Source organism: Urocitellus parryii, chromosome 2, assembly GCF_045843805.1.
Source record: "Urocitellus parryii isolate mUroPar1 chromosome 2, mUroPar1.hap1, whole genome shotgun sequence".
NCBI classification, from domain to species: Eukaryota; Metazoa; Chordata; class Mammalia; order Rodentia; family Sciuridae; genus Urocitellus; species Urocitellus parryii.
In genome coordinates, this window is record NC_135532.1 from 156,640,726 (window position 1) to 156,654,643 (window position 13,918).

Sequence of the window (13,918 nt, forward strand, 5' to 3'; positions counted from 1 at the left end):
ATTTTTTGCTCTATCTCAGTATGCATATAGCTAACTTCTTGTGAAGTCATATTGGTATATAACTTGTAACTTATCATTGGTATATAAATTATCATGTAATCATGTTCCCATTTTACTTTGTAATTTGAACTAACACATTTTTATCTTTAGAAAGCTATTATCCAATCCTACTGGTCTCCAGGATGACAGCTGCAAAAGTATTTCACTCTCAAAGTAACCAACTAAACTTTTACTTTCTGCAAAATTCATTTCACCCTTCTGTGGTTTTTTTTTTTAATTTTAATTAGCTAGCTTTAGTGTCTATCTTAGCAGTCACGATAGTATGTAAACTTAGTGTTTGATTAAAATTGGAATCTTTAAACTACACTTGAGCTTTGTTTCATCAAATCAGCCTGTGATTGCTTATGTATTCTGTTTCTCTGTCTTTCTATAAGGCTGTCTTCCAACAATGACATATTTTCTTGAACACTTGATCCTTTGGTGACCTCATAAGTACCTTGTAACCTGCTTGCAATTTTAAATAAATTGTATATATGATCAGACTTACTCCATGAGTTCTCAAAACAGGTTTGAATACAGGGCATACCTTGAACCAACTGAATGTCTTCAGACAACATTTTGACTGATCCTTATCTTTAATTGTAGAGAGAGATTCCTAAAATAAAATATACATTTATTGAGAACCTGTGTGTACTAGGAGAGAAAGTAAGCTAGGCATTTTTACATGTGTTCTTTTGTTGTAGTAACCAAGTCTTAATTCATTTAAGAGAACCTTTAAAAATATATATTTCTTACTATCTGTTGGGTCAAAAATCACTGGTAACAATAAAAAGATTAGTTTTTAATCTTGAAGTTATTTTGAGAAAGAGACTACTAACTACTTATAAGAATTTGTATATCAGTTATTTTAAATTTAACTTGAAAGTTTTAAAAATAGATAATTTGAAAAAAGCTCACTGGATTTTGAAGGTCTATTTTGAAAATATCTCTGTTCTCTAGTTCTGATAGCCTGGTTCTTTTTATTAGTCCTGATTTCATCTGGCAGAAATAACAATTTGAGAATAAAAATCTTGTAAGACAAGCATAAGTACTCTTTTTTTTTTTTTTTGAGGAAATGGTTGGATGTGTTTATTTCTTTTTTTATTAGTTGCTCATGACAATACAATGATCTTGACATACATTTGATTCAAATGGGGTATGAGAATAAGTACTGTTTTGTTTAAAAAAAAAAAGAATTTTCATGCACAGAAAGAAGCCTTGGGTTCACAGATAATTCATGTTCTAAGTAGCTGTGCTACTGAAGAAAATAACTATGCTGGAATGGTGGGGCAATTGTGGTATTTAAAAGACTCACAAAAGTGCGAGCACTAAGAAAATATATGCCAGGTTATTGTTAAAGAGTTTTGAAAGTTATTTATAAAAGTTATGTGGTTCTGTTGCATTTCTGTATTTATTAATATTCTCATTGATTCCTTATGTATTATATATGGGTCCTGCTTGGAAGGTGATTGTTTGTTTGTTTTTGACTTATTTAGATCCTACTCAAATGGGAGGCCTGAGCATGCTGCTGTTAGCTGGAGAACATGCTCTTGGCACACCAGAGGTAAGCCAGTCCCTCATTCCTTTCCACCCTGCTCATGCTGGGGCTTAGGAACACAGACATTTGTATTCAGTTCACATTGTTATTTCTGCAGTTCACTGCTTACAGCTCATGAGCAAACTTTACTTATAATTGTTTTCACTACGATCTGTCTGTGCATCTGGTGATTTGAGAGTAACAGAAGTGGTGTTAATAAACCAAGAGGATACAAACACAAGTCTAGTGGAGATTTTGCGGGTCTGTGTATCTAAAAGTAAAAAATGCAATGTACAATTAGTTGGCCTTTGCTGTGACTGTGTCACGTGTATGTACATTGTGTCTTACAATTCATTTATTCTCTTCAAAACTTTTCTGCTGTTTTGATGTTCTCATTTGGACTTCCTAGTAGAAAAATGATTGTTAAAAATATGAAATTATCCTTCTCTCTAGTACCTGAATTATCTATTTTAAAAATCTGACAACATGGCTTTCCAGAATTGCTTCATTTTTAAGAAGGAAAAGGAGGGACCCTTGTGAGCTTGGTTTCACAGTCTAGTTATTGAGCTTCTCTTGCTAGACATTTATGGGTGTGATTTTGATGGGCACATAGTAACAGTTAACCACACATAGTTTGCATTCGTAGAATCTTTTATTTTCCAGACACTCTTAACAGAAGCCAGTCAGATTAACCTGCTGGTCATGTTATTTTAAAACACTTGGGTTCTTGAGATAAAAATTTTCAGTCCTCATCCAGAATATCTATATAGGGCAAAATAGCCTGTTGCCTCAATTTTATCACAGTTCTATACTTTTAACTTATTTTTTTTTTAATTTTGAGAATGCTATATAGATGATAGTGAAAGCCTATTCAACTGTATAGGCTGCTTATATGAGACTATTGTTATTTATAGTTTATATTTGGGATCCACAGTTGTTGACTATCTGTTCAGTTTAAATTATTTTGATTCTGTTCAATTTAGTATATTAAAAATGTATATATTTGTTGTATTCTTTAACTGGGGGGGGGGGAACATTTGTGCTACTTGGTACCTTTGCAAACCCATTATTCAGCATGTTTGTACTTCCTAACACAGTAACATTGTCAGGCATCATTTCACTTGCCCCTCCACATGGTATTACCTAATGGCAAATCAGGTAAACTCTCATTTAGGTATAGTGTATCCCAAGCATGTTCCAAAGATGAGTGTTGGAATAACAACACACACTTGACCTTTCAACACAGCTGCACTCGTGATTTCCAAGAGTGCTTTGCATTGGGAAGTCAGCATCACCTCTCCTAACTGATTATATGAGGATGGTAGTTTTTATTCCCAACATCTTTTAACATTATTTCTTACTTTTTAGTGCAAGTATAAATCAACATTTGTAGAATTTCTGGATGATAATCAAAGAAAGGGATACTTCACCCAAACCCTTTGCTTAAAGTTGTGCCTCATGGGGTCTTTTTAGTGAGAAGTTCTCCTATTCCCTTTTAAAGCACAGAATATCAAAAAAAGCACTGTAAGTCATGCAGTGGTAGAACTTTTATCTCTGATGTGGAAACATTTTGAGAATTCTCAAGCTAAAAGAAGCAAAGTTAAATGACTTATCAAACTAAGGGGGAAAGCAGATTTTAAACAACACAGCTCTGTCTTCATATTCCCTACCCCTCTCCTCAGAGATATGTGGGTTATTAGTGAAAATAATCTTGACAGATTAGAACAATAAAACAGTAAAAAATATAATCTGGTATCTTTGCAAATATCATTAGTTTGAGAGTTTACTTCATAGATATCAGTAGACTTCCCTTAGTCTTTCGATTTCTGTGCAAAGTCTTAATTATATAATTCAATTATATAATAGAACTTCAGGGACTTATTTATGCAGCCAGATAAACATTAGCTAAACATAGTAAATGTATACTTAAAATTTTCTAAGAAATTTAGCGGGAATATAGAACCTTACCCCAGATGAGAGATTCAAAAGTTTCCTATTTTTGACATTTAGAAAAATAACTGTAAAATTTGACATTCACAAAAATTCTGCCACAGGAATGGTTTAATCATATGGGTTTTTAAATACCATGTAACAATCTTATTCTAAAATATTATTCTTAAAGGGTGGAAATTTTCTTTTGTTCATTGAACTGAGACCTACTCACATAGAAAAAGTTCTTAACAGACTTTTTAAAATATAAAATTAATATAGGTAATAGATTTACTTTTACTTTAACTGAAACAATAAAGTCCCAAATTAAAAGATTGTGTTTTTTTGTTTGTTTGTTTGGCTTGACCTATCTTAATGCTCTTAGAGTTTTTAGAGAGAAATTTCAATTTCTTGAGAGATCAGTAGGCAAATAATAGTAATGTTTGAATTTTCTCTTTTTCCTCATCTTAATCTTTCATAATCAATTTGTGGCTTTACTAGGTCAACATTTTTTTAGTGCCTCTTTACTAACCTGAGGTGGCTTTTATAGTCTCAGCTGTGGTAACTTTGTGTCTAATAAATAAAAAGGGTGAATTTTGATTTATAGTTTCTTTTATTTTTCACACATTTTCTTTATAATTTACTATAATTTGTTAAATATTTTTTATACCTGCAGTATAATGAATGCATAAACTATTAGAGATAAATTTTTAGAAACAATGTATGTGTTTATATAATTTATTAATTAAAAAATTGATATGTTGAGCAAGACAAACATAAAGAAAAGTGATTTCTGGCTCAAAATGGTAGACTAAGTAAGTCTTTACTGACAAGAATAACTTAAAGAGGAAAAGTTTATTTTTACTCATGGTATCAGAGGTACCAGTTCATGGCCATCAAACTTCATTGCTCTGGGCCCAAGATGAGGCAGCATGTCGTAGCAAAAAGCCATGGTGAAGGGAAGCTGCTCTCCCCACGGTGGGCCAAAAACAGAAAACTTGGTGGTAGTGGTGGGGGGGCATAGAGAAGATATACCCCTCCAGGGCACATTCTCAGTGACTACCTCCTCCAGTAATACCCCACCTGCCTACAGTCACCACTCAGTTAGTCCATTCAAACTAAGATGGACTGATTATGTTATAGATCTCATAACCTAATCATTTGTCTCTGAATATTTCTGCATTAACAGGCGCTTTTGAGGAACACCTCATATCTAAACCACAACACCATATAGAATGTAAGCATAGCAGTCTCATTAGAAAATAACCACATAGCAGTGAAATAAGTAGCAAGGAATGTTTCCAATGTTATAAATTTAGTCAGAAACCAAGTAAAGTTGTTTAATGAAAATAATGAGATCCAGATAAATAGGTAGGAGGGAGCTACAGAGGAGATAAGAGGCAGTCTCATTAGAATGCCCTGAAATTTAAAGGAATATATACTTTTTAGAAAAAATAAGTGTGCAAAAGACAAGTAGAATAAATAAAAATAATAATGTTCATATTGAACTGAGAAGACCTAATAAGAAGGCAGTTTGCTTCATGTCAGGGAATTATCTAAAGGTGAAAATACAGCACTCGGAATGCAACTCACCTTGAGTGGCATGCCCAGGTTCTACCTCTACTATAAAGGGAGAGTGGAGGGCTACTAATGAAAATACAGTAAATAAAATGGAAGTATTTGATCTGGAATTGCCGGAAGTCACCTTTAAGACTAAGAATATTCTCTTATATTTGTTAGTTACCTTAATAAAAATGCAAAACTAAATTACATTTTTAAAAATAAGGCAGGGAGTGATAGAATTTAGAGGGTATATAAAGGGCAGTTATTCAGCATCTAACATATAAACAAGAATGTGAGGTGTCCACCAAAAGTTCACTTGAGACAATCCAAAAAGGTTTGGAGAAGAAATGATTGGGTTATGAGAGCTTTACCCCAGTCAATGAATTAATCACCTGATGGGATTAACTGAGTGGTAACTGAAGGCAGGTAGGGTATGGTTGGAGGAGATGGGGCATTGGGGGCATGCCTTTTGGGGTATATATTTGTATCTGGCAAGTTGGAGTCTCTCTCTGCTTTCTGACCATCATGTGGGTTGCTTTCCATACTCTTCCACCATGATGATCTGCCTCACCTTGAGACCCAACTATCCATGAACCGGAGGCCTCTGAAACCATAAGCCCCCAAATAAACTTTTCCTCCTCTAAAATTATTCTCATTAGGTCTTTTACTCACAGCAGTGAAAAAGCTGACTAAAATAGTGGGCTAATGTTAGAAAAAATGATATTGGCATTGAACCTTATTGAACAATAGAAAGATGTCTTAACTAGAAAAGAAAGAAGAATGGTTGGGAAAAACTGGAAAATAAGATAAGTTAGGTGGCATAATCATAACTGATGGTGAAGTTTTGAAGACATCAGTATTTACTCAGTTGAATAACTAAAGCCAGACTTTCCAATGTTTGCAAACTGCCTCAGACCTTAGGGCTGTGATTTCAGAATACTAGCTTTTTCTATTGGAACAAATAGGATAGTAAAGTTTTGATCAAGCTAGTTTTTGTTTTGCTTTCCATTCTGTGAAATGGAGCTAATAATACCTGCTTGCCCTTTACTCCCAAAACTACTATGAAGATTAACTAAATAAAACCTGTAAGGTAGGTTTTTCCTGGAAAGAATTTTTGTAGGTATAGTATTATTACCTTAAGTTATTCTGGGTATTTCACACTTGACTTGGAAGTTTGAATTATATTAGGCATTATTCCCACAGGTTGTAATATACTTTACAGTTTATGCATGTGCGTGTACACACACACACACACACACACACACACACACACACACACCCCCTTACTTGTCCATTGAAACCTTATAAGAATTTACAGTTGTAATTTACTCTTTATCATCAAGTACTCAAGAAGGAGACAACTTTTTAATACCTGGGGGAAATCAATATAGGAAGTAATGACTTAAGCAGAGTAGCTGAATTAGCATCAAATTAGTAGATAAGGTTCCATCAGGTGATGGGCTTGCTTCCTATAAAGCCCTGTGGGGAAAGTTCATGTTACATGAGAATTGAACAGTGTAAAATTGAGTGCTGTCTTTGCATACATTGATATGAAAAGTGTTTATTGAAAGTTATGGATGTGCATCTACCAAGTGGCAGAACTGAGATTTGAGCCCAGGAGAACTAGACAGTCTTCCTGTAGTATACTGGGTCCTTTGTGATTCAGTCCCCACCTACCCAAACTGTGCCACTTCTGTGATGGCCCATGCTCTGAACTCTTTAGTTACTAGCAGCCAGAGCAGGGGCATTTCATGGGTGCTCTCAGGGCTAGGTTTAGTGCACCAAGCACTTCACAGTGATTATTTAATTTCATTTTCCCCAGAACCCTATGCTTTCAGTTTATTTTTGTCCTCATTCTCCAAGATCATAGAAAAAGCAATTCATAATACGAGAATTTAATCCCACATATTTCCATTATATGAGATAGGCAATATCGGAGATATAGAACACTTGGTTATTCTAATATTTGTTAAGTAAATTAATTCTTATATCCACATTTTTCAACACTGTTTAAATTTTTAAACAAATACTTATTTAGATAAAATTGGAAGGTGTTAACTTTTTGATAATTTCTAATGTCAGTGAAATTAGGAGAATTATTTTCTATCTGTTGATACAGATTTGTTCGTTTGATAGGTGCGTACCGTAAGGTACTGTATTTGACTATTCTGGGTTACTTAAGTCCATGGAATGACATTTTCCCTCTTCTCAACTCCTAGCTCAACCTATATTAAAGCTTTTATTCCCTTTTTACAGTTTTATAGGTTTTAAACACATTTTGTAAAAAAAAAAAATGCTGTATTTAAATTTAACATTGAAAAGAAAATGAGAGCTCTGAACCTTTTCTCTTCCTAATTGTTTAAAGGCCTCCCCTCTCTATGTTTACTATTCATTACCCTTTTTAACTGGAACTGCCCATCAAGCCAGTGAGCTCAACCTTTTTCTTTTGTAGAACTGGCCAGGAGCTTGTCTGGGCTTCACATATTAGTGTTCTGCCACACAGACTATAATGATAGAACTTTCCCCATGGAGTGAAATCAACACTATGATATTTCTGATTCCCTGAGTAAAACCAGGGTCTTTTCACCCAAGTGACTCAGTGTACAATCCAATTTGGTGCATTCATCTCTGTAGGGCTGTTTGGTTGTGCTTCCCACTGGACCCTAGTACCTATTCAGGATGCAGTATATTCTATTGTTGTCAGGTAGCCAAGGGCAGTGCATCATGATGCAGGATGTTTTGTTTTTGTTTTGACCTCTCAGGTGGAATCCTCTATCCCCAAACTGTGTTTTCTCATGAAAGATGCTCTCTGTACCTGACGAAGCCTTTCTCCTCTCAAGTTTGCTCTTTACCTTTAACTGTTAACAGTTGGCTGACAACCTTCTGGACAATTACTAAGGACTGGCAAATACTTTCTCTGACTTAATTGGGATCCCACATCTCTGCTGCTTTATTTTCTTAACCTTCTAACTGGTCTACTGCCTCCAATCATTCCCCAGCCAAGGTCATCCTGCACACCACTGACATAATTACCTACCTACACATCTCTCCTCATGCTGTTCTCCCACTTAAAGTCTTGCAAGTCTCCCATTTCATTTAGCCTAATTTTCATACTTCTTAACACAACACAGTAATTCCAGTTTTTGTCAATCTGATTCCTTTCCCTCTATATTTCCATGGCATCTTACTCTTTAACCACTCTGAGATAGTCACTGTTTCAAAACACAGTACATATTTACTTCCATATTTTCCTAGCTATTACTACATTATATGTATGCTTCTTGTGAGAGAAATTCTGGCTTTCCTTCTAGATGTATGTGAGATACTACTTAACTCCTTCCAACTGTAAAGGCTGTTTGTTTTCCCATAGCCCGTGATATTTCATCATTATGCATTTATATAATGCAGCTGACCCTTGCACTTGAATCAAGTGAGTTAAAGCTGAAGGAGGGAATTTGAGAGAAGGCTTGGGCAAGAACAGGGAGTGTCTTTCAGGAGAAAAGACAGTTTAGGCGTAAAAGATTCCACCTGACAGTTCAAGGACAACTCTTTAGCACAGTTTCATAGTCCTTATTTTATTCCCCAGCATATGCTGGAATCAAGTGGAATTTAAACTTCTTAAAAGCAGTTGTCTTTGTATATTTATTCAATGAGTGAGTAATAAATAAACGTTTGAGTTGGCAAGAGGAGGACTATATGGCTGAGCTACAATATGTACATGCTTTTTTAATTGACTTGTGTTTGCCACAGTACCAAGCATTGTGTCACTGTGGTCTTGTGCCCTGCAAAGTAGGAATGGGCCCTAGATAATTCTTACTTCCCAAGTCACTTACAGTGCATAACTGGCTTGATCTTTTTTTTTCATATTGGGAAGCTGGATCACTTTTCTTTGCTTATAATTTTCACTATCTAAATTGCTCTTGTGGAAAAGATATTGCTACCTCATAATTCTTAATTATACTAATAATTTTCCTTCCTTGGTTATTGAGAATTATAGCTAAATCAAAGGAAGGATTGAATTTAAGGGAAGTTATGTGATTAACAAAAATTCCTTTAGCTGTTTTATTTTTGGGCATATAGCATCACCTAGTGGTTCTATGGATTATTTCAGGGTTTATTTCTAGAGACAGCTTCTCCGTCCTCCCCACCCCCCACACACACTTATTTTATTAAACCACTGTTCATTTAGTATGTTTTCTTTCCTCTTCTTTAACTCTGTATATTCTGTTACATTTAGGAAGTAAGCCTTTTCTAGCATAGGAATGGGTGTTGAAGAATTGGTGTTTTTTCCATGAAAAGTGTGCCCCACTTAGCAAAAATAGATAGTTTAAAGTATTTTAAATGCAAACAGCAAGGCAACATAGTACAGCACAATATTTTATACATTTCATAAGGTCTGGTACTCTTTGACTAATGCTGTTATCCAAATAGAAGCCCTTTGTGGAAATATTCTATCCTTTTCTTAAACATAGGATTCCGTATTATCAAGCACATATTATTACTATATGCACAAATAAACACACCTTTATTGTTTCCTTATTTGTGAAGTGCTCAAGAATGAATCCTACATATTGCAATTTCCATTAAACCATTTTTACATTTTGGGATTTTAGATAGAAATTTCTGCCTTTTCAATAAAAATATATTTTGTAATTTTAGAATCATAGCTAAACATATAAATTACTGCATTGAATGGATGCCTTCAGCATAAATTTTAGGGCTATTTGCCATAACTTGTTTTAGATAAACTACTGTGCTTTAGTTTCTCTGTCTTATCTCTCTGTCTCCTCCTGCTGACATTGTTTCTTCCTTTTACAACCTTCTCCTTTTTTCTAGTCTCTACTCTTGGTCCTTTCTGATTTGCTGCTTCTATTCTTCTATGGACTAGAGTCAAGTAAACAAGTCAGGTACACAGGTCAGGTAACATAGCTTAGGAGGATCCCATTCTCTTGACTCCTAAATATTGTTCTGTTTAAATTTTGTTCTGTTTCCTTTATACTATATTGAAGATACATGTTAAATCCACAATGCTTTATGGTAAAAATAGCTAGATTTTAAGAGTGCATGATTTACTAGATTAAAGTGCACAGTTTTAGTGTTTCAATTCCTGCTCAGTTACTCATTGGACAGCTTTTGTTGTACTATCTGTTTCAGTCCCTGAGATTCTTCATATTCACACACACGCCAAAAATCAAGTCGGGCAACCAGATCATTGTGTATCTGCTCTGTCTAATGCATGGTGAGCATGAACATGCATAGACTTCTTTCATGTGTGGGGTTACAGATACCTTGATAATTACTTGCATCTAAATCTTCCATTCAAATAGGAAATTTTATTTATTTAAGACCATCCATCCTGAAGATTTTCAAAGGATATTATTTAACTTTTAAACTTTGGCTTGATTTATTATGTAAGCAAATGCAATCTATAAATGACACTTAAAAGAAAGTTAAATTTTCTACTTACTGTTAATATGAACTGTAAGCCATAGGGCAATTTATTTCTGCATAAATGGTAACTGTTTCTCATGCTTCATAGAATTTGAAACAAGAATGCAGTCACACACTGTATAATGATGTAATGACATTGCAGTCAGTGATGGATTGCATATACAAATGGTGACCCCATACAACTATTGCCCAATGATAGTGAAGCCTATCTTATTCTGTGTTGTGATGTGTATACAGTGACATAGTCTGAATGATGCAGTTCTCAGAACAAAACCCTGGTGTCAAGCAACCCATGCATATAATATGTTATGTAGGCTTTATGTGTGTAGTTGCTGTAAATGACATTTTATTCCAAGTACCTTTTCTAGATTTCTGTCACATGCATAACCTAGTTTAGTAAAGTTTTATGAAGATACTTTATGCTTTTCATTAAATTACAGGCTTGGTTTTAAAACACATTTTGATTCTTTGCCAAGTATTCAGGATCCAAACACATATGATTTCTTACTAAGCCAGGAAAGTGTTGATATTTTTTAATTCCTAAATTGTGAAGAGACATTTTGATGAAATACCCAAACTTTTGTGGATACTAATTTCAGAATTTATTGGCTTTCTTTTTAGTGGAGTTTGTGTTTCTTTGGTTGGATATTTGGCACAACATGCCAAATAATCAAGTGGCAATAAGCAGGTCAGGCTTTACAGCCAAACCTTGGGTGGCAGATTAAATAAAGATTCTGTACCTTCTCCATGGTGCTTGGGAGAAGGTGACCATTACTCTTTAAAAAATCCCAAAGTGACAAATAAATTTTTTAATGTTTGCTCCTGCTTTAATGGCCTATGATACTGCTACCCCAATGTTTAATGATGAGATTCAGCAAGAAACTTTTTTTAGGAGCATAATCTAGTTGGCTGGCAACTATTTCCATAGAGTTTAAGCATCTAATTTGATCACTATTGCAACTATTAAAATTAAATTAGAAAAGATTTAGACTTCAGGAAAATTATTATTAAGATTATAAAAGAACATTCTAACTGTAGTATAATATCCTATTTTATGTAAAAATTACCTACATCCTCAACTTGAAGAATATATATGGAATTTTAACAGTATTTATATTTGGAAAGTAACATTGGGTAGGAATCTTTTCTTTTTTGTTTTCCTTTTTTCAGAGTTTTACAATAAATTTGGATTATTTTGTAGTCAGAAAACAAACCATGAAAAATATGTGAAAGAAGTAGATTTTATTTGGGTTTGGTAGCAAAAAGCAAAGAGATCAAATGGACAGTAACTTTTTTTGTATTTTTTCCTTTAACATGAAAAGTAACTATTTTCCCTACACAACCTGACTTCATCGTTCAGGAAAGTAGGGAGACAACACATCAATCTGGGATTTAGAAGAGCTCTTGTCAACTTTCATAAGTTCATTCATTAAATACTTGTTGAATATCTATGTTGTGCATAGTGTTGGGGAAGATGCAGTAAACAGAAGTCCTGGGAGGAGATATACAATAAACAAATATTGATGTCTTGTGATAACTGCTAAAGGGGGATTATTAAGTGCTGGGGAAGACCAGTGTCACTTCTCTTTCTGATCCTCAGTTCATCTTTAAAATGAGAAGAGGGGCTTAGATCAGAGGAATAATTAAATCCTTTCTGTCCTAACATTTTGTAATTCATATGGCAGCTGATTACCTAAGCGATTGTGTGACTCAAATTCAGAAATGAGTTAATTCTTTGAGTGAGAGAGAAAGGAAATCTTTATTGTTTGGTACTGAGGATTAAATCCAGAGGCACTTAACCACTGAGCTACATCCCAGCCTGTTTTATTTTATTTTACTTTACTTTTTAAGACAGGGTCTCACTAAATTGCTGAGGCTGGCTTAAGAACTTGTGATCCTATTGAGTAGCTAGGATTACAGGTATGTGCCACCATACCCAGCAGGAAATGTATATTCTGAGATGAATATTTGATTAATAGAATTGTTTAGAGTAGTGTTTTGAAGACTTATTAGTAACATAGAAAAGAAATATCTAAGTGTTAGATGTTTACCTAACATAGTAAATTATAGGAAAGAAAATATATATCATAAGAGAAATTTCTCTGATTTAAATTCTAATCTTCTTAAGATTAGGTTTTGTGTTGTAAATACATGAAATCCTGAGAAAACAAGAATTTAACTTTAGCTTTTTTTTCCAGAAGAGTTACACTGTCAGATCTCATTTATGTTTTCATGCAGTCAAGTGATAGAAAATACTGAGGAAACACAGAACATGAAAGAAGTAGATTCTTTGGGTTTGATGGCAGAAAACCAAGCGATCAAAGGGACATCTTTTTAAATATTTTCTTGGGTGAAGTACTGTGTCTCTCTTACTATTTCTGGTTTTATTTAGCAGTAGAATGGCTACTTGTGTAAAACTGTACATAATAACTGCACTTTTATTACAGTGTTACCTTAAATTGGGGGAATAAAACTGTTCTTTCCTCAGCATAGGAATGTTTTTTAAGTGGCATCTGCCTCCTCATATCATTCCTGTAAACTTCATGCTGTCTTTCTTTGTTTCAGATGTCCTCTGGTACTTGCAGGCCTGATGTTTCAGAATCCCCTGAATTGCGTCAGAAGTCACCATTGTTTCAGTTTGCTGAGGTAATATGCTGCAGTTTATACTTAATTAATAAAGAAATTGTAAACAAGTTTCAACTTGTACAGATGACAGTGAATCAAATTAATGAAGTCAGTTAACCATAAATGGGAAAATTGAACCAAATCTTCTAAAAGATATTTGGAACTCCAGAGCTCTTAGTTAAGGAATAATTATGAGTTTTATATAAGTTTTCTTTTTTAAAGTCACAACTAAGTATTATTACACTTAAACCTTATTACTAAATTGTATTCATGGATTTTAAACTTATGAATTTAATTAGTTATTAAATGTAAGTCACTGATTGGATTAATTAGAAGACTGAATCAACTCATGGCTTTTGCCTAAGCCCTCCCAAACCTGCCCCCAACCCTGTCTTAAGTCTTTAGTTTCTCTTACTTGAAACTGTAGCACAAGGTTGGTAGTTTTCAAAGTGTTATTTTATGAGTTGGGCCTGTTCTCTTAAAATGCCTTTGACACTGGTTCAAAGAGATGATGTTAAAAAATACATTATCCTTGATAGCAAGCTTATAGGTTAAAACTGCTTCCTAAAATATCTTTATTTAGCCTAGAACCCTATATCAGTTCCAGTTGATCCCCCTACCCCAAACTTTAAACCACCTGATCTTCCCTTGATCATTTGAATTGTCTTTCCTTAGACATTCTCTATCTCATCCTTCCTGGCATTTGCCCATCCTGCCACAGTTTTATACATGGAGAACATATTGTAGTTCAAAGAAGTATTTTTGACACTGTCA

At 34.2% G+C, this 13,918-nt stretch overlaps 1 protein-coding gene across 2 annotated transcripts in view; it reads left to right on the forward strand.

The window, feature by feature from the left end:
- Bbx (BBX high mobility group box domain containing) overlaps nucleotides 1–13,918 on the forward strand; it is a 259,928-nt gene that overhangs the window by 187,185 nt on the left and 58,825 nt on the right. For both annotated transcript variants that reach the window (XM_077795333.1, XM_077795334.1), the window contains exons 8-9: nucleotides 1,536–1,603; nucleotides 13,085–13,165. In XM_077795333.1, the coding sequence (XP_077651459.1) occupies nucleotides 1,536–1,603; nucleotides 13,085–13,165 (149 nt within the window). The remainder of the gene's footprint in view (nucleotides 1–1,535; nucleotides 1,604–13,084; nucleotides 13,166–13,918) is intronic.